We start from the raw sequence: 25,756 nt of genomic DNA, 5'->3' as shown, positions 1-25,756 counted from the left end.
CCCCCAGTGCTCATGCAGTCAGGCTGGAGAAGGGCTGGTCACCAGAGCTGTCCTGGTAGCTTGGAGGAGGGGATGCAGTTTCTCTGCAATATGCTGCCCACAAGTGGGCAAATATGATAACAAAAATACACACACAGGCACATACCATCTCCTTACAGAAACAGGTGCCTCCTGTGAACTGCAGCAAGCCCAGAGCTGGCTGATAGGCTCTCTGAGGGCTTCCTGGAATGGCAGCTGGCCAATCAGCCCAGGAGCTGCCCAGACAGAGACGATGTGTGCCATGTGCGTACCCTCTGTAGACACAGAAACTCCTCTGCAGGCTGCCCCGTGTGCCCAGCATAAGCACTGCAGCTCACCCAGTGAACTTAGCCCTCAGGAGTGCTGGCTCTAGCGGGTGATGGGAAGCTAACCCATGACCCAAATTATTCCACAATATGCCACAAGTCAGGGGCTCAGGAAGCCAAGATATAGGCATCGATGCAGCCAACAGGAACACAATTTTTGGGAAATGGCCTGGAGAAGCCCAACACCCAGTAGCCATTTAATCCCACCACAGCTGGCTGAGTGGTGGCACATGTGCGTATATGTGTATGCACACATGCAGAGCAGAAGGATGAGCCCTCACATCTGATGTGTACGGAAGTGAATACCTTGGTGTAAATGTGTCTGATGTCCTTATTGTAATTGCCAAACACAAATGTGAAAGGCACAGAAGTTCAGGTGTGTGTCCCCTCATGTTTTAAAGGGTGAATGAGATGATACATATAAAGTGCCCAGCACAAAGTAAGAAGTCAATGAAATAAACCTCCTAAATAATAATTATAATAACTATGTTATTATTATTATTATTATTATAAACACAAGAGCAAACATTTTTGACAAAACATGGTTCAGATGAATGGTCCACATGCACATCAGATGCCACTAATATGATGGTCCAGTGACTCAATAATTCCACTTCTTGAAAGGACACCAAGAAAATAATCTTAAATATGAAAAACTCTTTACCTACAAAAATGTTGCCTATACAAGCAAAAGAGAGGAAATAACCTGAACCACCAAGGAGCTCACCAAGCTCACCAAGGAGCTTGTGGTAAATTTGTCTCCAAGATAATACAGCCATTAACAATGTTCATAAAATGAAGTCATATGAAATCACAGGATACAGCTTATATGTAGGTCGTGGCAAACACTCCATATGAACACCCACCGGCACACATATACACACATATAAACAAACACACTGTAAGCTGAGACTATCATTCCCTCCCCCAAATAGCTGGAGCAGCTCCACCTCTCCCCTTGCCTGTCCCAGCAAGCCTGTGTCAGGGACTGGCATATACTGGCTAGTCCTCCAAGGAAGGGCTTCTCAATAGTTCTGAGGGCTGAAAACAAGACAGTGCTGCTCCTCCTGAGAAGGGTCTGGCCACATAGCCCCTGCCTCAGCCCTCCCCTATAACCTGCCTCAACATTAATCCTTTAAGAAAGGAAGACTGCACAAAGAGCCCAGTGTGCAACCCAGCCCCACCTGAAAGACTCTGCTACCTGGGTGCCTCTGTGGGACAATAACCAGGGCTAGCGGAAGCCCAGATCTTCCCTGATCACCCTTGGGAGCCAAGCTAATAAGCTAACCCACCTCCTGGAAGAGAAGGTACTGGTTACTGCCTCACTCAGGCCTGCAGCTGGCAAGTAGAAGGGAGACCCAAACCTCGCCTCCCTTGGGATGCAGCAAGACTGGTTTCCAGGACAGTTCAGCAATTAACCATCCAAGAGCCAGACAGGCTGGCCTCAGGATGATTCTCTTCCCACCACCACTGCCAGGAATGTGTGGAACTTAGCTAGATGATGACCCTGAGAGGTGATCTCAGGCAACAGTCACAGCATGATGGATATTCCCTATGGTGGAAAAAAGTCCACAAATGAAGAGACCACAGGGCATCCTAGTACATCCTCTGCAAAATAACGTGGGGAAGGAAAACAGTTCTGCTGGTGATATTATATGACAGAGCCTTCCAATCCAGTTGAGGGGGCAAAGGTTTAGTTAGGAACAGATCTGGAGAAAACTGAGCAGAAGCTGTCCATTCACTAAGAGGGAAGCCAGAGAGCAGCAGGCAGAGTCACCCTGGGAGTGCTTTCCAGAAGGAAGAGATACCCACTAGAGTTCATAGGTGTAGTTTGAAGCAGTACAGGGGCCTATAGGAGGAGAATGAGGCCCTTGGGATGGGCCAGGGCTGGGTAAGGGCGGGAGTGGGGCACTCACTTCTGCAGCACCGCCTGCCACTCTCCAAGCCGGGCACTGATGGGGAAGCAATGGACAGTGCCTTGGACCTTGGCACGCCACTCCCGCATGTAGTCCTCAATGTCAAACAGGAAGGGCTGCTGCCCAAAGTTGGCGTCCACAATCTCCCCAGGTGTCTGCAGGCCTACGGTGGGGTAGAGGTTGGCCTGAGGAGGAGAATGAAATGTCAGTTGGGCCCTGAGTGCAAAGGGGCAGCAGGACCTCGCCTTACCTCTGGTGCAGAGAGGGAAGGCGCTGGCTCCTGCAGGCCACTACTCCGGCTTTGAGAGAATTGCAGTAAGGCTGGAGGAGGCAGGGCTAAGCCACATTCTGCCCACCTGCCTACCAGAGACGCTATTCCCCAAAGCTTCAGGAGAGAAAGCAAAAGAAAATCAAGCCAGGCTCGAAGTGGAGTCTCCTGCCCTGCATCAGAGGTTATGGTGTCCCCAAAGCCCAAGGTCCCCCTTTGGGGCTCATCCAGGACACATGGGAGGAAGGCCAGGCTCCACAACCCTGCAGGTGTACCCATGAAGATCTGCTACATGGGCGGATAATGACTCCTTTCAGAATGATCTAAGACCAAGGATCCCTTTGCCACAAAAAAAAACGAGTATATGACAGGGCAGGAAGGGATGCGGGAGACAGGAAAGGAAGGCGGGGAGGAGGAGAGCATGGCAAAAGGGGGTAGGTGGTTTGGACCCCCAGATGCTGGCAAAGGGTAAAGAGAGGCCACTGCCCTTCCTGTCAAAAGCTCACTAACAGGAGGATCTTCTGGCCAGTGAGGTTTGGTCATGTCCCTCTGTGGGTGTGGGGCTCCCTGTTTTCCATTATATGCTGCCATGGCCAGTTTTTGCCAGATCACTCCCTCACTCAGTGCTTCCTGTGGCTCCCCATTGCTAGTCAAGTGTCTCGCCAGCCTCCTCCTCATTGTCACTGGGCCCCAGTCCTCTCTCCCACCTTCCATCCTCTGGCCATTTGTCTGTCATTCCTCAGTATCACGTGCTTTACTTTACTGAACACTGGGTTTACTGAATACTGTGTTCAGCCCACCACAACCTTGAATCCTAAGATCTCTAGCTTCCTTCCTTTCCCCTCCCAACCTCCATGCCATAGGCAAAGCCCACCCTCTCCAGCAAATCTTACCTATCAATGCCCTCAGTGACGCCCCCTACCTTGAAGCAGCCATACACTTTCTAGCACCTGATGACTGCCCACATTCATAGCTCTAAAACTAGACCATTCCCTAGCCAAGGTCAGAATTCTCCGTCTGTTCTCTTTGCCTGAGACCTCTTTGCCAGACCCCTCTCTGGTGCTTCCAGGTAAGGAGAGAAGGATTCTGATCTACAGATAAGAGTTTCTAACAGGATCTTGAGAACTGTAGTCTGGGCTTCAGAAGGCCTCGCAGATACAAGGGCATTGCTAGGGCATCACAGGGGTGCTCAGGATCCCAAGGCTACCACTGGAGTCAGCAAACCTCTCCTCCTTCCCGAACCCAGCCAGGGTACACAGAGCCAGTCCAGACTCCCAGAAGTCTGGGTGGAAGCCTTGCATGTGACGAGGCCTGTGATGACTCATAATAATGAAGGACTAGGGTGCAAGAGATGGGGATGAGTCCTGAACTCAGCCAACAAGAAACCTCACCCTTTTCTAAGAAAAGAAAACCTGACAGAGCTCACCTCTCTGGTTTGGGTGAACCTTGTACAGTAGCAGGCCTAGTCCCCTAGGGTAGTGGCCTTCCTCAGGGATCTCTGATGAGTAGGCACTGGGACTGGGCTCCAAGACAGTTCAAGAACAATTCTCTATACACCCCAGTCCACTGGCTGTAAGCCACACAGAACTGGCCCAGACTAGCTAAACCATGGAGCCACCCTCATCTCCACCCATGCCATCCCCCAGCTGCCTTTGGAAATGCCACAAATCACTGTCACCTGCTAAAAGTCATGGAGGAAGACCAGGCCTTGCTGCTGGAGAGAGAGGAAGGCCAAGAGGTACCCCTACTGGTACTCTCAAGCTGAGAGCATAGCATACATCCCTGTTTGGGGAAAGAGCCAGACTCCACACCCTGTACTTGCAGGTTCCACCATACTCCAACCCAGTTAGCCCCAAAGAGCCCAGAGGGAGAAGACCCAATAATAGTACTTACCGGGAGGTCTGTGAAGGCTATACCTGTGAAGGGAAAGAACAGAAATCAGGCTACTTGGTCTCCTACCCCTCTGTGCAACCACAGAGGGTCCATCACGATGGCTGGGGAGGGGCTGGTCACTACATCTCCCTATGATGGAGGCCAAGCATGTGCTAGGGCCTGGTAGGTTTAGACCTTGGCCTTCCATTTGCTGGGTCTGACTGGAAGTAAAGTCAAATACTTGAATATTCACTCACAGTTCTTCCACCCTCTCAGGGAAAGCCCACTAGGAAGGACTAAACTCAAATGATCTACCCTAAGGCCTCTTCAAGTCTGATCCTTCTTTTGATCCAACATGTATTTATGGAGACTTACTATGTATGCCAAGCCCTTTTCCATCCATCATCTCATCTGATCTGCATAACAGCTCTGGGGAGCAGGATTTCTTATCCCCATTTTACAAATGAGGAAAGTAAGCCTCAGAGGTTGAAAGATTTCCCAACAGTCATAAAGCTAGCTGAAGTGTTTGGCCTGGACTCATTCCTAGTCTAACACTCCAACATCCTAAGTTGACAGAGACAGCTCTAGGTGGAGACAGGGAGGATGGCAGCTGCCGATCTCCATCCCACACCCATCCAGAGTCTCCAGAGGTTTCAAGTTGACAAATGACCTGTGTACCCTCTGAACCCTTCTGCAAAGAGAAGGGGCTGTTCCCAGGTACCTCAGCCTTGAGTTGGAAGTGAGAATGGAGGGAAGTGGGATCTCAAATAAACGAGCAGGGCAGGAACCTCAGAATATCCACCAGAACACTCATGTTCTTTAGAGTGAGAAATGACTCACGGCCAAAGGAGACTCTTCCAAGGACTCACAGCCCTCCCATTTTTAGAAAATTTCTTATGTCTTCTAGAAGCTCCTGAGCTTTTGGACTGAGAAGTTTCTAAACCACTCCTTAGAGGTCCCAGTCTGCTTCCCTAACTCCTACCCAGAAGAGAAACCGAAACCCAGCAAGACAGAAGAACAGGTGAGGGTTTGATAATAGGTCTTCTAGTAAACCTGGCGTCAGAATCCTGACAGCCAACCAGTGTATACCACACGCTTCCACTGAGCTGGGCCCTGGGCTCACTGCCCTACAAGGAGCCATTTAATCCTCAGAACAACCTTGGAAGGTGTATACCATCTCTAACACTAGTTTACAGATTAAAAAACCAAGGTGCAGAGAAACTGTTTACATTCTTTGCCAGGTTATTATGCTCCTTAGCGAGGGAAGCTCATAAATTCCATGATCTACCTGCCTGAGGCCACTTCTCAGGCCCACATGCAGAGTGGCAGTCACAGAGCTGGCAGAATGGAATCTGTAAGCCCCTCTGCACCCATGAGAAGACCTCATGTCCACCCTCCAGGTCCGCACAGGAGCTGCCTTTGTGGATCTCAGTGTGGTCAGGCTGCTGCTGCTGCTACACTCCAGTTCAGGGAGAAGGCCTACAGACCCTGGAAGGAGGTCGAGGCTCCATCAGTTATTTGCAGTGTGACCCTGATCATTTACCCCATCTTTCTGAGCCCATCTGAAAGAAGGAGGGAACATTAATCCTAACACTTAAAGAAAGAAAGGAGAAACTGAGATACTTGGTGAAAGCTGCTTCAAAAACTATGAGGTCTTGGTACAAGCTGGTTGCAATTGTGCCACAGGGTAAGGCAATTGCCACATTTCTGGGCAGGGGATGACCTACCCTTGCTTGCCCAGATCTACCTCACAATGGCACTCAGGAAGGACAAGGCCTTGAGGTGCTTCCAGGAAAATGAGGAAAGAGGCCACTCCACCCCCTATTGCACTGGACAAGGGCAACCCTGCTCCCTCAGCCTTGCAGATCTCTGGGAGCCTCTGCAAGGCCAATGTAGTGGCAAGATCTGGGGAAAAGGTCAGGCAAAGATCCAGGATGCAAACAGAACATTCAAACTTGCTGATAAGAAGTGCTCTGAACCAAAGAGTCATAGGTCAGGGGTCAGTGAGACTGAGGGTATAAAGCCTATAAGCACACAGAACTGTATAAAAATGCAAGTTCATGGACCACTTGTAGGTGAGACATCAGTTTCCTGTCTCCATTCATTTGCTCATTCATCCTTCTATCAAGTATCTGCTGAGACCTCCCAGGAGCCATGCCCTGAAAGTGCTACTGGCTCCATGCAACTAATAATTACACAGGCAACTGACCATTGACACAAAGGGCAAGTGCTATGACAGAGGAACGATGGAGCAAAGCAAAGGAGTGGGGAGGCCAGAGGAAGGAAACATAATTCTGCTTCTCTAAAGGGGAAAGGGTTAGGGTTCTGAGGTTAAGAGCAGTGACTGATTCCAGGTGAGGCTCTGAAGCACAATATTGATAAGCTGGCTTGTGGAAAAGAAACAAGGTCATTAAAAGATTCACCAAGTTGGGAAAACTGGATGGCAACACATAGAAGAATGAAACTGGGCCACTCTCTTACACCATAGACAAAAATAAGTGCAAAAATGGATGAAAGACCCAAATGTGAGACAGGAAACCATCAAAATCCTAAAGGAGAACACAGAGAGCAACCTCTTTGACCTCGGTTTGAGCAACTTCTTTTTAGATATATCACCGAAGGCAAGGGAAACCAAAGCAAACATGAACTATTGGGACTTGATCAAGATAAAACGCTTCTGGGCATCTGAGTGACTCAGTTGGTTGAGCATATGACTCTTGATTTCAGCTCAGGTCATGATCCTGGGGTCTTGGGACTGAGCCCCAAGTAGGGCTTCATGCTGAACATGGAGCCTGCTTAAGATTCCCTCCGCCCCGCCCCACCCCGCTCACACATGTATGTACACACACTTTCTCTTTCTCTCTGGAGGAAAAAAAAAAAAGATAAAAAGCTTCTGCACAGCAAAGGAAACAGTCAACAAAACTAAAAAGCAACCTACAGAATGGTAGAAGATACCTGCAAACGATATATCCAATAAAGATTTAGTATCCAAAATGTGTAAAAAACTTATCAAACTCAAAACCAGTTAAGCATCCGACTTCAGCTCAGGTCACAGTCTCACAGTTTGTGAGATCAAGCAACGCATCAGACTCTGCACTGACAGCGCACAGCCTGCTTCGGATCCTCTGTCTCCCTCTCTCTGCCTCTCTCTCTCAAAAATAAACAAACATTAAAAAAAAAAATTAACTCATGGGAATGTAAGCTGGTGTAGCCACTCTGGAAAACAGTATGGAGGTTCCTCAAAAAACTAAAAATAGAACTAGCCTACGACCCAGCAATTGTACTACTAGTATTTATCCAAAGGATACAGGTGTGCTGTTTCGAAGGGACACATGCACCCCCATGTTTATAACAGCACTATCAACAACAGCCAAAGTATGGAAAGAGCCCAAATGTCCAACAATGGATGAATGGATAAAGAAAATGTGGTACATATATACAATGGAGTATTACTCGGCAATCAAAAAGAATGAAATCTTGCTATTTGCACTACATGGATAGAACTGGAGGGTATTATGCTAAGTGAAATTAGTCAGAGAAAGACAAATATCATATGACTTCACTCATATGAGGACTTTAAGAGACAAAACAGACGAACATAAGGGAAAGGAAACAAAAATAATATAAAAACAGGGAGGGGGACAAAACAGAAGAGACTCTTAAATATAGAGAACAAACAGAGGGTTACTGGAGGGATTGTGGCAGGGGGGATGGGCTAAATGGGGAAGGGGCATTAAGGAATCTACTCCTGAAATCACTGTTGCACTATAGGCTAACTAATTTGTATGTAAATTAAAAAAAAATAAAATTAATTAAAAAAAATTAACTCGGTTAAGAAATGGGCAGAAGACATGAATGGACACTTTTCCAAAGAACACATCCAGATGGCTAACAGACACATGAAAAGACGCTCAACATCACTTATCATCAGGGAAATACAAATCAAAACCATGATGAGACACCACCTCACACCTGTCAGAACGGCTAAAATTAACAACACAAGAAACAACAGTTATTGGTGACTTTTTAAAATTATTTTCGTATTATTTTTTTAATGTTTATTTTTGAGAGAGAGAGAGCAGGAGAGGGGCAGAGAGAGAGGGACACAGAGAATCCAAAGCAGGCTCCAGGTTCTGAGCTGTCAGCACAGAGTCCAACGTGGGGCTTGAACTCATGAGCTGTGAGACCGTTACCTGAGCTGAAGTTGGATGCTTAACTGCCTGAGCCACCCAGGCGCCCTCATTTTTATTATTATGATCTTTGAGAGAGAGAGAGTATAAGAGAGCAGGGGAGAGGGACAGAGAGAGAATCCCAAACAAGCTCTGTACTATCAGTATGGAACCCGATGCAGGGCTTGAACTCACAAACCACAAGCTCATGACCTGAGCCAAAGTTGGACACTCAACTGACTGAGCCATTCAGTCACCCCACAATACAAGAAACAACAAGTGTTGGCAAAGATATGGAGAAAGGAGAACCCTCTTGCACTGCTGATGGGAATGCAAACTGGTGCAGCCACTCTGGAGAACAGTATGAAGGTTCCTCAGAAAACGAACAATAGAACTATCCTACAACCGAGCAACTGCACTATTAAGTATTTACCCAAATGATACAAAAATACAGAGTCAAAGGGGTACATGCACCCCTATGTTTATAGCAGCATTATCAACAATAGCCAAACTATGGAGAGAGCCCAAATGTCCATCAACTGATGATTGCATAAAGATGTGCTATATATATAGTAGAATATTACTCAACCATCAAAAAAAAAAAAGAAAGAAATCTTACCATTTGCAACAACATGGATGCAGCTAGAATGTACTCTGCTAAGTGAAATAAATCAGTCAGAGAAAGGCAAATACCATATGATTTCACTCATATGTGGAATTTAAGAAACAAAACAGATGAACACATGGAAATCAGGGGGAAGAAGAGAGAGGGAAACCAACCAAAAGAGACTCTTAACAATAGAGAACAAACTGAGGGTTGATAGAGGGAGCTGGGTAGGGGATAGGCTAGATGGGTGATGGGTATTAGGAGGGCACTTGTAATGAGCACTGGGTGTTGTATGTGAGTAATAAATCACACTGAGTTCTACTCCTGAAACCAATATTGCATTGTACGTTAACTAAAATTTAAATAAGTAAATAATTAAATAAATAAGGATTCACCAAGTAGTCTATTACTCCAAGTTCACTGCCTTTCTGTTAGATTTTGTGATCTAGAAAATGCAGGGGACAGGCCAGATACATTTTTTTTTAATCTTTATTTATTTTTGAGAGACAGACAGACAGACAGACAGACAGCAAGCATGGGAGGGACACAAAGAGAGGGAGACACAGAATCTGAAGCAGGCTCCAGGCTCTGAGCTGTTGGCACAGAGCCCGACGTGGGGCTCGAACTCACGGACCATAAGATCATGACCAGAGCCAAAGTCAGACGCCCAACCGACTAAGCCACCGAGGCGCCCCAGGCCAGATACATTTTTTTAAATAAGTTCTCTAATATCCTCATGGACAAGACAGAAAACACAAGTTTCAAACTAACACAATAAAGTGATTCTTAATATATCCTGAAGGGCTCAAATCTCAGCCTGTCCTCCTCCATTATTTTTTACCAAGACCTTAATGAAAACACACATAAACATATTTATCAAATTTTAGGTTAACACAATGCTGACAAGGCTATCAAATATTTGGGAAAGAACAAGGAAGATCATAGAAGATCCTGACAGGCCAGAAAAATAGGCAACAGACTCCTACATGAAGTTTAAATATAAGCAGAGTGAGGTCTTGAAGGAGGTCTATACAACACATGAAATAGGGAGAAAAGTTTAAAAAGAATGAGAGGGTTTGGGCTGACATTAAGGTGGCTGTGTTCCTTACAGAACTAGGGACCCAACTGACAAAGAGCTCAGAGGCTTGGCATGCATGTAGGGCCCAGATGAAGGAACTGAAGGTGCAGAGAGGACAGCAGGGTATGTCCCAAACTTTTCATCCCATGGCAGGTGCCATGCTCCAAGCAAAGTGCGGACAACCTGGAGGGATGTGATGAGGGCAGGTATCCAGAGCAGAGGGGAAGGACCGAGACTGGGACAGGTACAGGGGGGCGTGGGTAAAGAATAAGAACCCACAACAGAGGCCCCTGGGACAGCAGAAAGAGAGCCAGGAAATAGCTGTAGTAAGAGAGCAGAGTGGGGATCAAGAAGACATCTTGAGACCTTGCCCCTAAATGCTTGCTCACCATCTGGATGCCAGCTGGATGCAATTACAGCTAGGTGGCTGTGGATTTCAGAGGAGGGTTTCTCTGGACATGCACCTGGGTCCCCTCTACAGTGTCTGTGCTATGCTCTTGGCTGCCCACTCTGGCATCTATCTGTCCTGTTGAGGAATGCTGACTCCTGGACACCCAGCCTCCAGCAAACCCAACTTCCACTCAGGTTCCCTAATTCAGCCCAGTTTCATCTCATGGAGAACCCACACAGAAGTTGTCTCTGTGGGGACTGACAGCCATCTTTTTACTGCCCCTCAGGCCAGGGATGCAGGCCTCCTAGAATTTAGGCTTCTAAGTAAAATGTCCAATTCTCTTTTTAGACAAGGCCTGTGGCCAGCTTGGCTGGTACGGTTCTGCCAGATCAGACCTCTGCAAACCCAAGCAGGCAAGCCCAGCAGTTAGGCACTACCTCAGGGCCACTGTGGCCAAAGGCTCCTCTCACTACTCAAGGACCATATACCAGTCAGCCTCAGTAGGACAAGGCATCACAATAGCCAATGTCCCTCTATCTCCCGGGCTTTTATCCTAAATCTCTTCACATGTACAGGGTTGCTCTTCCAAGAGATCCTCCAGGGCCCCCTCTCCCTCCACGGACTGCTACTCCTCCTGGGTCCTGATCCTGTTCGAAAGCACCACTATCCAGCCACTTTCTCATCCTCCTTTCTTGCTAGTGCACTGCATCTGTCACTAAAACCTGCTGGGTCACCCTGGCCTTTATCAAGTTTACTCCCCATGCCCTGCACACATCACAACCTCTTCCCCAGGCCCTCCCTCCAGTCAGTCCATCTTTTGCAGTTATACCAAAGGACCTTTTAAAATATAACTCTGTCCAGGTTGCTATCTGTTAACCAGTGAAAAGGCCAGAAGAGACCTGGCTCCACCTGATTCCAGCCTGTCTGTTTACCTCCTGTACTAGCGCAGACCTCCTATTGCTCGCTCCATAGCAACCAGCATCTTGCATGTCGGAAGGGCCAGGCAAAGTCAGGGCCCAGGCCACGCACAGGCAAACCCCGACCACTGTCAGGTATGTACTCGGGCCCCTCACACTTCTTATGAATGCCAAAACCTGTTCCAACAAGTGTCACACAGGCCAGGAGCATGACCATGACATTGCTACTTTCTCAGCACTGACCTTGGGCTTGATAAATGCTGCTAAATGGATGGATTAACAAAGGAAGCACCACTGCTACCTTCCCTTCACACCTGGCAGGGCTCCAATGCCTGGAAATGGCTGCAGTTCCCCAGAGCTCAGGAGAGCATCAGTGGTATTGCTTTGGCTTTAAAGCCTCCCCTTAGGCCTCTCACCAACCAAAGTGGCTCTACAGGGCAGACCCTCTAAGGTCTCCTGTGCACCCACCAAGGCTGTGGCCATTCTTGGTGTAGAAGCAGGTGCTGTTGATGAGGTTGACACAGCAGCCAATCACGTCTCCTGTGGTGAATGTGGGACCGTAGGGCTGGCCAGTCCCAGAGGAGCAGAACGAATGCCCATCATCGCCGTGGTAACCATAGGAATGTTTATCCCAACCTGTTGGGGAAGAGAATAGCAACAACTGAGTGGAGGTGCCTGAGACAGCTACAGAAGCCTGCCTGGGTCTGAGCCCTTCTCCCCAGCCTGCCAACACCTCAGTCAGTACTCTTGGACTCTCAGAGCTGGCTGTGGACAGGTTCTGGGTACACCAAAGGAGCAGTGACTCCAGCAGGTCACCACCCCTGAGTAGCTGAAGCAGTCAAGGGGACCAACCTGTGGTTAACAAGAACCAAAACCATGACTAACCTGGAAAAGACTTACCAGAAGGCCATGCACGCAGCAAGGAAGCGGTCAGAGAAAGTCTCATGATGGAGAGGGGGCTTCAACTGACCTTTCAGGGTTTTTTTTTTTTTTGCTTTTAATGTTTTTAGTTTTATTTTTTAAAGTAGACTTCACACCCAGGGAAGACCCCAATGCAGGGTTTGAACTCACAATCCTGAGATCAAGATCTGAGCTAAGACAGGATGCTTGAGTGGCTCAGTCAGTTAAGCAACCATCTCTTGACTTTGGCTGAGGTCATGATCTCATGGTTCGTGAGCTGGAGGCCCACATTGGCCTCTGTGCTGACAGTGCAGAACCTGCTTGGGATTCTCTGTCTCCCCCTGTCTCTCTGCTCCTCCCCTGCCCGCTCTCTAGCTCTCTCTCAAATATAAGTAAATAAACATTTTTTAAAAATTAAAAAAAAAAAAAAAGATCTGAGCTGAGATCAGGATTCAGACACTTAACCAACTGAGCCACCCAGGGGCCCATGATTTATACACTTTAGATGGGTGGTTTTTACGGCATAAAATCTTATCTCAATAAAGCTATTAAGCACACATACACATATGTATTTGACTTTGTATATATTCACCTGGTGTCCTGAAACCTTGTAAAACTCACCAATTAGTTCTAGTAGCTTTTATGAAGATTCTTTGGGATTTCTAAACATACTGTCTGAGAAATAAAAACAATTGTATTTTTGCTTTCTACTCTGCATGTCTTTTATTTCTTTTTCCTGCCTGAATAGAAATAGAGCAAAAGTGACACCTCTGAAGTGCACCACACTTTGGTACAGGGAAAAGAGTGAAAAAGGTCATTCCAGGAAGAAGTACAGTAAAGTCATGAGCACAGGTGGGACCAAAGGGTGTGAGCTACAGAGGGACCTGCCTGCCTGCCTGCTTGGCTAAGGAATAGGAGTAGAGCTCACAGAGCCATGGCAAGCCAGGACCCACACAGGGTAGGCAAGCCTGACTGGCTGACAAGCAGGTCTGCTCCCTAAAGTAGCCGCTCCAAATAGCTTTCCTAGCCTCTGCTGCCTTCTTGGGGTCTGAGCAGCATGCCCATGTCAACATACTTAAGCACATCCTTCCCCTCCCCCCACCCCCAAGTGGCATGGGTAGATGTTCTCCTCTGGTAGGGAAGCTTTCTCCAGAGGGGCAGAGTGCTTAAGTATCTGAGTACCTCACAAAGAAAGGCAGGTTTCAAACATTCTCAGTGTGTTTAAGTATGTGTGTGGTGAGGAAAGGCGGGTAGGGAGAGGGTAGGGAGGTATGAGCAGGCTGTAAGCAAAGGTATGTGGGTGAAAACAGATGGATGACAGGGCCAGTGGTTGGCATGGGAGATACAGGACAAGGCTGGAGAGGTAGAACTGACCAGACCCTGGAACCCAAACTCTGCCCTGCATTTGGACTGGTGAGCTCAAGGGCAAGGTGTCCTTCATAATCACAGTATCCATCCCAAGCCTTGTATACCCTGAGCTTTCATGTCTTTTCAGCCAGGAACCCTGGTTCCTGGTTAAATGAAGCTTCCCCAGAACCATAGTGGGCAACAGGCCAAAGCTGAATGGCTCTCACTAGCGGGTACAGGACCTAGAGACCTGCTGCTCCCCTCCTAATAGATTTCCACCAATCAGAAGGAAACTATTGTGAGAACTGCCCAGAGCTGGCTTTAGAAAGCCCAAGGCCTGGAGCCAGGCTCTGTTCTCACCTTTCCCATTCTCCAGAGACACTGGGACTGCCTGGCTCAGGGGATAAGGTGCTGCTCTGGGCACCAACCCAACTTCTAAGCTCCTTAACCCCAAGAGTGGGTGGGGCCTTTCTACTGCTGGTGAGTACACAGATCATTTGGCCTCAGGGAAGCAGCTCTCCTCGGGCACAGGGATGCCCACTGCTGCCCTGAGAGGTAGGATGATGAAGCTACCATAGGCAATGCCTCTCCTCAGGCTTCAACACAGGAGGCTCTATGGCTCCTGGCAGCAGCAGCTGCTGTAGCAGCCGCTCCTCTGGGCCACAGAAGGCTACAAATGAAGGGGTGCCAGCTGAACAGCAGTGAGGACCAAAGTGGCAATCATCCCTTTAGGTCTGGCTCAGATTGTACTTGGTGACCCTGGGCATGCCCACCAGCTTCCCCTGCCTCAGGATCCACATCCACATGCCACACCAATCACAGTAGGCCTCCCCTGGCTCCCCTCCTAGATCCTCCAGACGGAGCACAAGGGCTTCCCACATGCAACACAGTCACTGACCACAACATGACAACCTGTTAAGAGAGCAGCACAGCGGGGCGCCTGGGTGGCGCAGTCGGTTAGGCGTCCGACTTCAGCCAGGTCACGATCTCGCGGTCCGGGAGTTCGAGCCCCGCGTCAGGCTCTGGGCTGACAGCTCAGAGCCTGGAGCCTGTTTCCGATTCTGTGTCTCCCTCTCTCTCTGCCCCTCCCCCATTTCATGCTCTGTCTCTCTCTGTCCCAAAAATAAATAAACGTTGAAAAAAAAATTAAAAAAAAAAAAAGAGAGCAGCACAGCAATAACCCTGTGTGTGTGGCACAACAGTTACTGCCACTTCCACCTCATCAAGAGACTGGGGGCCTTGGTCACCAGCCCGCAAAGCTGAGAAATGGTTGAAATGGGATTTGACCAAATCTTCAGATTCCAAAACCCACATCTTTCCTGTCATGTGTCTTGTCTCATTTGAGGTGGTAACCACTCAGGCAGTAAAACTGTCCCCAAGCCCCTATCCCATCACCAGAAGACAGTGGTCAGATGCACTGGTTTTAAGGAGCTGTGGACCTGGGATTTCTGACTTGCAGTGAATCAGGCCAGAAATGGGGCAAGGCCCAGACCCCAGCCCTAGAGGAAGACAAAGGTACTGGTGCCTCCTGTCTGAAGGCTACAGCTGGCAGTCTCTGCTCTCCAGGGAGCCCCCACCTTCCCACCTCACCAGGCAGCCACAGCCAGCTGACCAGAACACACACTTCCACCCAGTGCCCACTGAAAAAAGGCTTCCTAAGCACAAAGCCCTGCTTCTCACATATAAAGAACATACATATGATCCAGCCAAAGATAGCAGCACTTGACTTTAGGCCACAGGCCTGAATTCTCAGCATGGAACCCCCCAGGATGGGCTGTCTGCTATAGAGCCCTACAGCTACTAGAGACCAAACTTTGCTCCAGGGGCCTGGGATGCCAGGGGCAGAGGTGTGGCTCTCCTCAATGCTGCTTGAGCAGAAAAGATTTCCCTAAAGACAAGCCCACCACTCACCACCTCCTGAGGCCATGTGGCTGTGGGAGAACACTGCCCAGGAAAGCCACTGCCCATTCTAGCCTTCCCCAAAGAATCCTTAGGGAGAGCTGCTTGCTGTCCTGTGCGCCCTCTCAGAACCATGCCCACAGCTGCTCATGCCCACTGGGTCCTCCCTTTGTGCCAGTGCATCATGATCCAACCCCGACGCTTGCTGCTCCTTTAAGTTTTCCATAACATTGTTTGGTTCTCCCCTCCCCCTAGCCCTGGCACACTGCTCACATCCCTGATCAATCCTGAATCCTACTGAACCTTTCCAGTCACCAGTAGTTACTTGTCCTGGGACTGTCCCTGTCTATCTTCCTTGGCCAAGACAGGAGTTCCCTGACGCAGGGTCTACATGATCCATCACAAGTTCCTCCAGTGCCCAGGATGTCAGGAGTCTGAGAGGTGGTACACATGCATATACACATGTCTGTGTGTTTGTGTGTAGTGACCAGTCCTAGCCCATTTCTCTCTCACACAAGGATGACCGACCCTGCATGACAGATTTTGTATACAGATTTTACTGGCTAGAAGGTACAAGACTTGAACTAGAAAATTTTCCTTGTTTTAGCTTTCTCAGATTGAAGCGGTAGTTACTCTAACAATTTTAATAAAAATGTAGCCATGGGATCCATCAAAAATAGTGAAATTGCCCAAAAGAACCAGTTCCTACTTAAGTCAATGACTCAAGGATATCTGGAAGCTATTTTTGTTGCCATGTATAGGAGCTCAATAACTGTCACCAAAACAACAGAGGTTTACATTTCCAAAGACCTAATACAGAAATTTAAGTATTTTGAATACTTTTCTTCAAAAATAAACTATGTAATTATTTTGACAAAAACTACCACAGAGCTATAAATATGGATTTTAAATTAAAAAAAAAACAAACAAACCTGAAGAGCTTCATAAAAAAAAACAAAGTATTTACTTAGAATTGATTTAAGATTCACCATCATCTTGGTTTGTATGGAAAATAGGTTAAGTTTTCCTGTTTTTGTTTTCAATTCCCAAATCACTTACCATTTATATCGATTTACCCAGAGGAAGAAAATGCATAGTCCCTGTCAAACACTGAGTAAGGCTTCCCAAAGATGTCCAAGTCCTAATCCCAGAACCTGTGAATATGCTATCTTAATGGTACAAAAGATTTTGCAGAAGTGATTAAGGCTCTTGAAATGGGAGAGTGGATTGTCCTGGATTATCTGGATGGAGAAGCAATGCAATCACAAGGGTCTTTGTAAGAGGGAGGCAAGAGGGTCTAGTCAGAAAAGGTGATGTGAAGGCAGAGAGAGACTGGAAGATGCTACACTGTTGGCTTTGAAGATGGAGAGATGGGGACACAAGTGAAGAAATGTAGGTGGACACTAGAAGCCAGAAAAGGCAAGGAAGCAGATTCTCCCCACAGAGTCTCTAAAAAGAATGCCAGCCTGCTGACATCTTGGTTTTAGGACTTCTGTCCTTCAGAACTGTAAAATGATTATTTTATTTATTTATTTAAAGATTTTGTTTTTAAGTAATCTCTACACCCAAGGTGGGGCTTGAACTCACAACTCCAAGATCAAGAGGCCAATGTTCTACCATCTGAACCAGCCAGATGCCCCTAAAACAATTACTTTAAGTCACTATTATTATTACAGCAGCAATAGAAAACCAATATGGTCCCTTATAGCTATAGAAGAACCTACTGAGCATCTGAAACGATCAATGTAAAACAATCAACACCTCAAGCTCCTTGTCTCTTGCTCCTCAAAGTGCCATGAAGTTAAAAGCTTTCCCAAGGAAAATCACAGGCCTATGATGTATCTTCATTCGGAGCTATCATTTTTATAACCGATATTTTTTCCAAACACAATTAAATACAGAAAGTATGTACAGAAAGTGTTTATGTATGCATATGAAAGGCAGCCTGGGGTGAAAAACGGAATGTTATACACCTCATTCAGTAATAACAGCTGTGGCAGCAAATTGGTTTAGGGCCACTGTGCTACCTTCTCATTCTCTGGAAAGGAAGAGCAACCAACCCACTTGCCACCAATTAGTTAACAAAGGCCTGCCTATTCCATGGAGCTGACAAACGGGGTGGTGGGAGGTGGAAAAGCAGCAGAGAACACAAAATATATAAGTAAACCAATAAGCAAACAAGAAAACACCTGGTAGATAAAACATGCTCTGAAGGAAACAAAGCAAGGTGATGGGCTGGAAAAGGGAGTGGGGATAGGGACTAACTGGGATGGAGTAGTCAAGTTAGTCTTTGCTGAGGCGTGATCCCTAAGCAAAGGCATGCTTGGTGAGAAAATCAGAAACAAGAACTTCAGGGCACCTGGGTGGCTCAGTCGGTTAAGCATCTGACTTCAGCTCAGGTCATGACCTCAAGGTTCGTGAGTTCAAGCCCTGCATCAGGCTCTGTGCTGACAGCTCAGAGCCTGCTTGGGGTTCTCAATCTCCCTCTCTCTGCCTTTCCCCTGCATGTGTGCTCATGCACTTCCTCACTTTCTCTCTCTCTCTCTCAAAATAAATAAACAAACATTTAAAACAAAAAAGAAGGGGCGCCTGGGTGGCGCAGTCGGTTAAGCGTCCGACTTCAGCCAGGTCACGATCTCGCGGTCCGTGAGTTCGAGCCCCGCGTCAGGCTCTGGGCTGATGGCTCAGAGTCTGGAGCCTGTTTCCGATTCTGTGTCTCCCTCTATCTCTGCCCCTCCCCCGTTCATGCTCTGTCTCTCTCTGTCCCAAAAATAAATAAAAAACGTTGAAAAAATTTTAAAAAAAATAAAAAGAAAAAAGAACTTGAGGGGTAAAGTGAATGAGCTCAGCATGTCTGAAAAACGGGAAAAGGCGGCCAGTTGGGCTGGAGCGGAGAGAGATTTAAGAAGACTGGTGGCAGAGCTGACAGGACTCCCTGGATGTGTGTGCTGCTGGTCTGAAAGCGAACAAGGATGCCTCCCAGGTTTCTGTCCTGGACAAAAGGGTGAATGGTAGTACCACCTACTAACAGAAGGAGCAGGCCTTTTGGACATGTTAAGTTTGAGTAGGTGGGTGGCTATACAAGGCCAGTGAAATGACTGTGGCTTATCCCAGACACTCAAAATTGTGATGGGGAACACTCATGAAACAAACAGTAGCATAAACAGAAAATTTTAAATGAAGTCAATGGAGGATTTTCCTACTGTGTTGTCTTGATACAATGGCTTCCTGTTTTTCCTTTTGGTGAAAAATTCAGACCAAAGACTAGAAAGGGCAGAGCAAACACAGAGCAAGGCACTAGATGCTCAAAATAGAAGAAGAGATGTTAAAGGGCACGAAGTTACTCTAAACGGATTAAGTTACCCCGCTCTCAATGAAACTTCTCCCCAGGCCTTGAGAAGCTGTACAGCAGAAAGGAGCAGGTCCTTCTCCTGCCATTCTTGAGGAATCAGGCAGACAGGAGACAAACCAACAAGGCCAAGGTCAAATTGCCATTGCACATTCTGTAGACAGTCTGTGGTTGTCAGTCTCAATCTAGGGTACTGCAGAGGGTGGTCTGGCCTCTATTAGAAAGAGACACTATCACCCTTGGTGGTAGGGCAGCAGTATGGCCTGAAAGCCTTCTGCAGTCTGGTCCTGGATACAGCCCTGTCCCTCCAAGATGGCAGTTCCTCGGCAGTCACTCACTTCCTTGGACCTAGGTTCCCTTCTCTACCAAGTGAGGTGGGAGCAATTAGCGTGGTCAAAGAGCCCTAAGATCTACTTAGAAGAAACACTGAGTCTCTAACCAATCAGCAGGTACAATAATCCCCAACTGAAGGTTGAGAAAACTGAGTCACTGCGAGGCTACGTGAAGGCTTGTGGTCTGGTAGATAACATTCTCAGAAGCTCAATTCTCCTTTCCTCTGAGGGACATTCAGGTGTGTACCAAGCAGGTACCCACAAGGGTGAAGCTACCACCTCCTTCTTCTTGAGGTGGCCCACAATTCAATCTCAGGAAAAAGGAAGATGCTCTGAAAGTGGAACAGTGCGAGTTCCTCAAAGACTGGGCTCCATTAGAAAACCTTCACGTAACCCCTACAAGGTTTCTGAACTCCAGATTTGGCTGACCTGTCCAACACTACTCCCTACTGGTATCTGGATGAGTTCCATCCTGGGCACAAAGCCTCCTGTCACCCCTCCCCCAAGGCTGCAAGAACAAGCAGTAGGGTAGGTGAACAAGGAGTGCTAGGATTTGCCAGCCAGCCCCCTTTCTTTAGGGGATAGTACTCACCTTCTCTTAAGAAGTACCCCCCCTACCCCCACACCAATTCTGTCTCCAGGGTGGACTACTAATCCTAGTAATTCCTCCTCCCTGACCCAAACTGGATCAATAAGAGATCTTCCTGATTTTTCTACAAGGATGCTGGGAGGAGAGTGGGTCTCAAAGCTCTGTGCTGCCATTGTTCCAATCTTATGTTGAATGCCAGTTTGACAGACTAAAACTAGTAAGCACAAAGCAGGTGAAAGAGACAGAGAAAGAAAGTCCAAGACAGCATTTGAATCCCTGAGACCTCACTCCTCTGTTTGCCCTGCCTGAATTCTGGCTGACCAGCTGGTTAGAGATGGGTTTCTCTCCTTTTTGTTTTTTTCTATTTTTTAAATCATTTTACTTATTTAAGAGAGTGGGAGAGAGGGAGTCAGGAAGAGAGGGAGAGGGAGGAAGAGCAAGCTGGGGAGAGGGAGAGGGAGAATCTTAAGCAGGCTCCAGGCTCAGCACAGAGCCTGATGCAGGGCTCGATCCCATGACCCTGGCATCATGACGTGAGCCGAAATCAAGAATCAGACATTCAATGAACAAATCAGGAGACTATAGATGCTGGAGAGGATGTGGAGAAACGGGAACCCTCTTGCACTGTTGGTGGGAATGCAAATTGGTGCAGCCGCTCTGGAAAGCAGTGTGGAGGTTCCTCAGAAAATTAAAAATAGACCTACCCTATGACCCAGCAATAGCACTGCTAGGAATTTATCCAAGGGATACAGGAGCACTGATGCATAGGGCCACTTGTACCCCAATGTTCATAGCAGCACTCTCAACAATAGCCAAATTATGGAAAGAGCCTAAATGTCCATCAACTGATGAATGGATAAAGAAATTGTGGTTTATATACACAATGGAATATTACATGGCAATGAGAAAAAATGAAATATGGCCTTTTGTAGCAACGTGGATGGAACTGGAGAGTGTGATGCTAAGTGAAATAAGCCATACAGAGAAAGACAGATACCATATGGTCTCACTCTTATGTGGATCCTGAGAAACTTAACAGGAACCCATGGGGGAGGGGAAGGAAAAAAAAAAAAAAGAGGTTAGAAAGGGAGAGAGCCAAAGCATAAGAGACTGTTAAAAACTGAGAACAAACTGAGGGTTGATGGGGGGTGGGAGGGAGGAGAGGGTGGGTGATGGGTATTGAGGAGGGCACCTTTTGGGATGAGCACTGGGTGTTGTATGGAAACCAATTTGTCAATAAATTTCAGAAAAAATAAATAAATAAATAAATAAAAATAAATAAATAAAAAAATAAAAATAAAAAAATAAAAAAAATAAAAAAAGAATCAGACATTCAACCAAGTGAGCCACCCAGGCGCCCTGGGTTTCTCTCCCTTGAAGCAACCAAAGTTCTCTGGCTATCGGGGCCACATCTAAGCATCTTTTTTTTTTTTTTCAACGTTTATTTATTTTTGGGACAGAGAGAGACAGAGCATGAACAGGGGAGGGGCAGAGAGAGAGGGAGACACAGAATCGGAAACAGGCTCCAGGCTCTGAGCCATCAGCCCAGAGCCTGACGCGGGGCTCGAACTCCCGGATCGCGAGATCGTGACCTGGCTGAAGTCGGACGCTTAACCGACTGCGCCACCCAGGCGCCCCCATCTAAGCATCTTTTTGTTCACCTTGCATAACACCTGGCCCAGAGTACATGCTCAAGAAATGTTTGTTGAAATAAAAAGGGAAATGTAGTCAAGGGCTGGCAAGAAGCCTGAAGTACAAGACTGTCAATGATCAGACCATATTGTGACACACTGCCTGTGGGCAATCCTAGGCTTGAGTGTAAGGAGTTTTGTTGTCATTTTTCTTTGTAAGAAAAGCAAAGCAATTAGAGCTGTCTGCCTGCATCATGCCCCCACTTACAGAGACTAATGACGAAGCTACTTCTGGGTCCTGGCAAGAGGACTACAGATAGGCTGGAGACCTGGCTCTACACCTGGGTAAGTCATTTAACTTCTTTCAATTTTCTCATCTACGAAACAAGGAAGCAGATGTAAATAGCTCTGCCAGCTCTGGAAGAGTCCATGGTTCTAAGTCCCCTTTCCCATTAAGAGTGTCCAGCAGCTATGGTCACTCCCACACCTCTGGGTAAGCCTCCCCTCCAGCCCCACCACCCTCTGCTTCAGAAGAGAACCCCAAACAGAACTTCTGGACCCAAAGTCAGCAGCTTTCTAAGTTGGCAGCAGGAGCAATCACCCTCTTTGGATGGGCTTGGTGTGAAGCTGGGGTGATAGGCCTGGGAATGAGAGTTGTCACATTTATCACAGGGCTGGAACCAGCTGTCTGAGAGGACAATGAGAGGTGAGGGCCAGAAGAAAACAAGGGGGCACAGCTGCCTGGACCACCACACCCTCCTGTAGGAAGTCAGGTCCAGGTGTCTCTGAGTCAGAGGATAGCTGAGACCATACAATGGGGAAAACACTCTGACAGAAGAGCCACCCAACTAATCATTCTTCCCTCTCCAAAAATAACGAGCCTTGACACTCCCAGAGAGAACGAATGAGTAGCCAGCCTATGGGTGCCCACACAGAAAAGCCTACCCCTTGCCATGTCAGACACCTATTAGATGCCAGTGATGCAAGGGGAAGCCAAGCCACATTTGGGCCAGAGAGCCCTAGGTGCCCACTTCCGATGCTCTGGCACCACCCACTTCCCCTTCCATGATCACTCAGAGGGGAAGTCTCTATCACAGAAGTGTGGGGGCGGCTGAGGAAAGGAAATGGTTCATCATCTTGGCACTCCCAGACGCCATCCCTGGTTACAATGCCCTGGAGGTAGAAGACTCCCATGGGGGTGCCAGGGACTCCAACACAATTGCTCCAGGAGCCCAACCACTGCAACTTCCATCTGCCAGGACATGTCAGGGGCCTTAGTCCCAAGGAACTAGCAATTGGAGAGGACTCCCACTGCCAAGTAGAAAGACTTCTTTCTGCATCTTCAGCACATTAACACAGAATCTTGGAAGGGGGCTGGTGCTGTGCCTGCCCAGGAGGTTCTAGTCCTGGCCTGTGGCTAGCCAGCACACAGAGTCCAGCCCACGCCTCACAAAGTAAACCTGAGCCTTGGCCTCCATGCCACCACGCAGCCATCTCTCCCCAAGAAATGGGTCCCAGTCACCATTGGGCTTTGGGACTAGACAGACTTGGGTTTGAATCCCAGTTCTATCACTTGGCCCACTGAATTCTCTTGACTGAACTCTTTCAGGGTTGGTGAGAGAATTAAACAAGAATGGCTAGGGAATACCAGCCCAAAGGAGGCACTCACCCTCGAATTTCTCTTCCCTCTCCATTTCTAATACCAGTTCCATGGTGAATCCTAGGCACTTCAGACTTCGTACTTCCTTCTTCCCTGAGGGAGCAAGCAGGGATGGAACTGGTCACCACCCACCTCTCCTAACTAACACCCAGCAATGGCAGCCCCAGGCCTGCTCCACTCTTGCTTGTCCCCAGTTTCCCGGGGAGGCCATCTGGCCTTCAGAGCACTTGACAGAGCTCAACAACCATCCCCGATGGCTCTCAAAATGTCACTTATGAGACTGGCTATAGAGGAAAGGTGCTGGACTAGCTTGGCCAGGGTGCTTATTGAGCCTGGGATTGCTGTAGAGAGAGCACATGTGCCCTGGGAGACCTCCTGGCAGGGCTGCTTCTCAAGGATGGTCACTTCCTCAGAGGCATCCCTCCCTGGAATCCATCAGATAAATGCTTTTCCCCAAACCTCAAGTATCTTAAAAAAATCTGATAGGATCCACTGCCTGGAGCAGCTCAGCAATGGACAATGGGAAAACAAAAGAGATCTTTTCACTCAGCAGACAGTGCAGTGACATTACAGAGGGTCCATTTTGGTACTCACATGGCTGTTACCCCAAGCTCTCAGAACCATGGAACCAAGGAACAGGATCCACACAACCCTAGGGCTATGCCTCTGGCGGCTCCAGGCCAGAGGGGTCAGGGGTACCCTGGGGGTCTGCTCAGCATGGAAGTCAAGGTAAGGAGAGCAGGAGAAAAAGGTTATCTGCAGGTAGGTAGCTGGTGACACCAGGGACTGATACCAGGTGGAGCTTGCCCTCGCAGGGGTACCCAGGCCCTATACTGAGATAGGGGCAGGTGTCAGCTCAAAACCATGGGCAAGGTGAGAGGCTACATAGCCAGCACCTGCATAAAAGCAGCCTTCCATGAGTCATACCTTTACTCTACCCCAAAAGAAACAGATACCTGATGGCCAGGGGAGACCCAGGGAAGCCAGGATGGGTATAGCTGGGTCTGGCTAGAACATGGCTCAAGTAGTATCTGCCATATCTAACAGAGCTACCGGCCTGTATCTCAGGATCCCACAGGACAGGCTAGGTCTGTCATCTACTATGCTGAATCAGGCTATGGAAAGGCATAGCACTGTCCCACAAGACTGAGGAGCAAGCTCAGCTCTGAGACCTTGGTATCTTTCCTCTGGAGCCAGGTTTGGCTTCTCCTTGTCTCCACTGAACTTCTTTTGAACCTCAGGGGAAAGTCAGTGGATGGGTGACCCTTGGTAGTGTAGGAGCCTGTGACTTTGCACACATTGCCAGATCCTGAGAGATGGCATGTGCAAAACCCTTCCCAAAAGGAGACTCAGGCATAAGTAGTACAGTATTTCCAGGACCCCTAGATACAGATTCCTGCCCAACGCTAGTAAGGCAAGGGATTGAGCAGTAACTAGTCTACACTCAGCTCCACCCTGATGTGGCCTCAGCCTCCAACCACACCAGAGGACACTTGAGAATCTCTGTTTTCAGAGACTGACAAACTCAGGTTTCAGAGCTGGCCCTTCTGCTGTCAATGAAACCTGTTACCTCAAAGAACTTAATACAGGTCTTCCTGTGAGTGAGAAAAGAGACCCACAGAAAAGGACCATGATTCAACTGGCCATGGGGCCAAGGCCACTGCTGGCTCAGGAAGGAGTAGCAGGGAAGCAGAGAGCCTCTTACATGAAAGCAGCTCTGCAGTAGGGACTACGGTGGGTCTTAAAGCACTGGCACCATTAACATCTACGGAAACCACCAGGGATTTTGTACAGCTACCTGGCCCTTGGGCCCCAACTGCCAAACCACCCTCTGCTCTGGACTTCCCAGTGGAACGTGGGTATCTACCCCTCCACTCCTCTCCAGGTCACTTTCCAAGGATATCTCAAACAGAGACAAAACAAAATGATCAAGGCAGTGAGGGGCTGGGCAGCACCATGCACACAAACCCCAACCTATTCTTCCCACAGCTGCGGTCCTGAGCAGCTGTTCCCCTGGTTTCAGAGACTCTCCTGGCTGCCTGCCTTTTCTAGGCAGGGCTACTTTGAGGCGCCTTATAGGCCTGAACTGCAAGGCCGTCACCAGTCAGCCTCTTCCCTTTACCAGCCTAAGCTGGTACTCACTTGGGAGGCTTGTATGGTATCTACAATCATGCCAGTGTTGCAGAGGACTATTCCCAGGTGCTCTACCAGGGTTAGGAGAAGGCACACCCAGATTTCCAGTGGGGCTCTTATGGTTCAATTCACCCAACTGGACTCACCGAGGGACTGAGCAAAGCCACTGCTATTGATATTTGCTCTGAATAGGCACCTTATGCTACAAGATATGAGGGCAGAAAGAAAGGATATTGAACACCTTGTTACTTATTGTCAGTGCCTGTCACACTGACAGGGGCTAGCCTCTGTACTTGTGAACCTGGTACAAACACCCACGTTCTGCCCTCTTCTCTGCTATCTGCTGTTCCTCTC

General features: G+C 48.0%; 1 protein-coding gene across 4 annotated transcripts in view; it reads right to left on the bottom strand.

The window, feature by feature from the left end:
* Positions 1-25,756, bottom strand: part of RANBP10 (RAN binding protein 10) — a 66,179-nt gene that overhangs the window by 8,447 nt on the left and 31,976 nt on the right. For 2 of the 4 annotated variants that reach the window (XM_047835276.1, XM_047835279.1), the window contains 3 exons: positions 12,031-12,198; positions 4,422-4,444; positions 2,261-2,445 (listed from right to left, as the gene is read on the bottom strand). In XM_047835276.1, coding sequence (XP_047691232.1) covers positions 2,261-2,445; positions 4,422-4,444; positions 12,031-12,198 — 376 coding nt within the window. Of the gene's footprint in view, positions 1-2,260; positions 2,446-4,421; positions 4,445-12,030; positions 12,199-23,278; positions 23,296-25,756 lie in introns of those variants that run through there. The other 2 variants (XM_047835278.1, XM_047835277.1) reach the window with 2 other exon arrangements.

Source organism: Prionailurus viverrinus, chromosome E2 (assembly GCF_022837055.1).
Source record: "Prionailurus viverrinus isolate Anna chromosome E2, UM_Priviv_1.0, whole genome shotgun sequence".
NCBI classification, from domain to species: domain Eukaryota; kingdom Metazoa; phylum Chordata; class Mammalia; order Carnivora; family Felidae; genus Prionailurus; species Prionailurus viverrinus.
The sequence above is the reverse complement of the archived record's forward strand: the minus strand, read 5'-3'. Positions and strand labels throughout refer to the sequence as shown.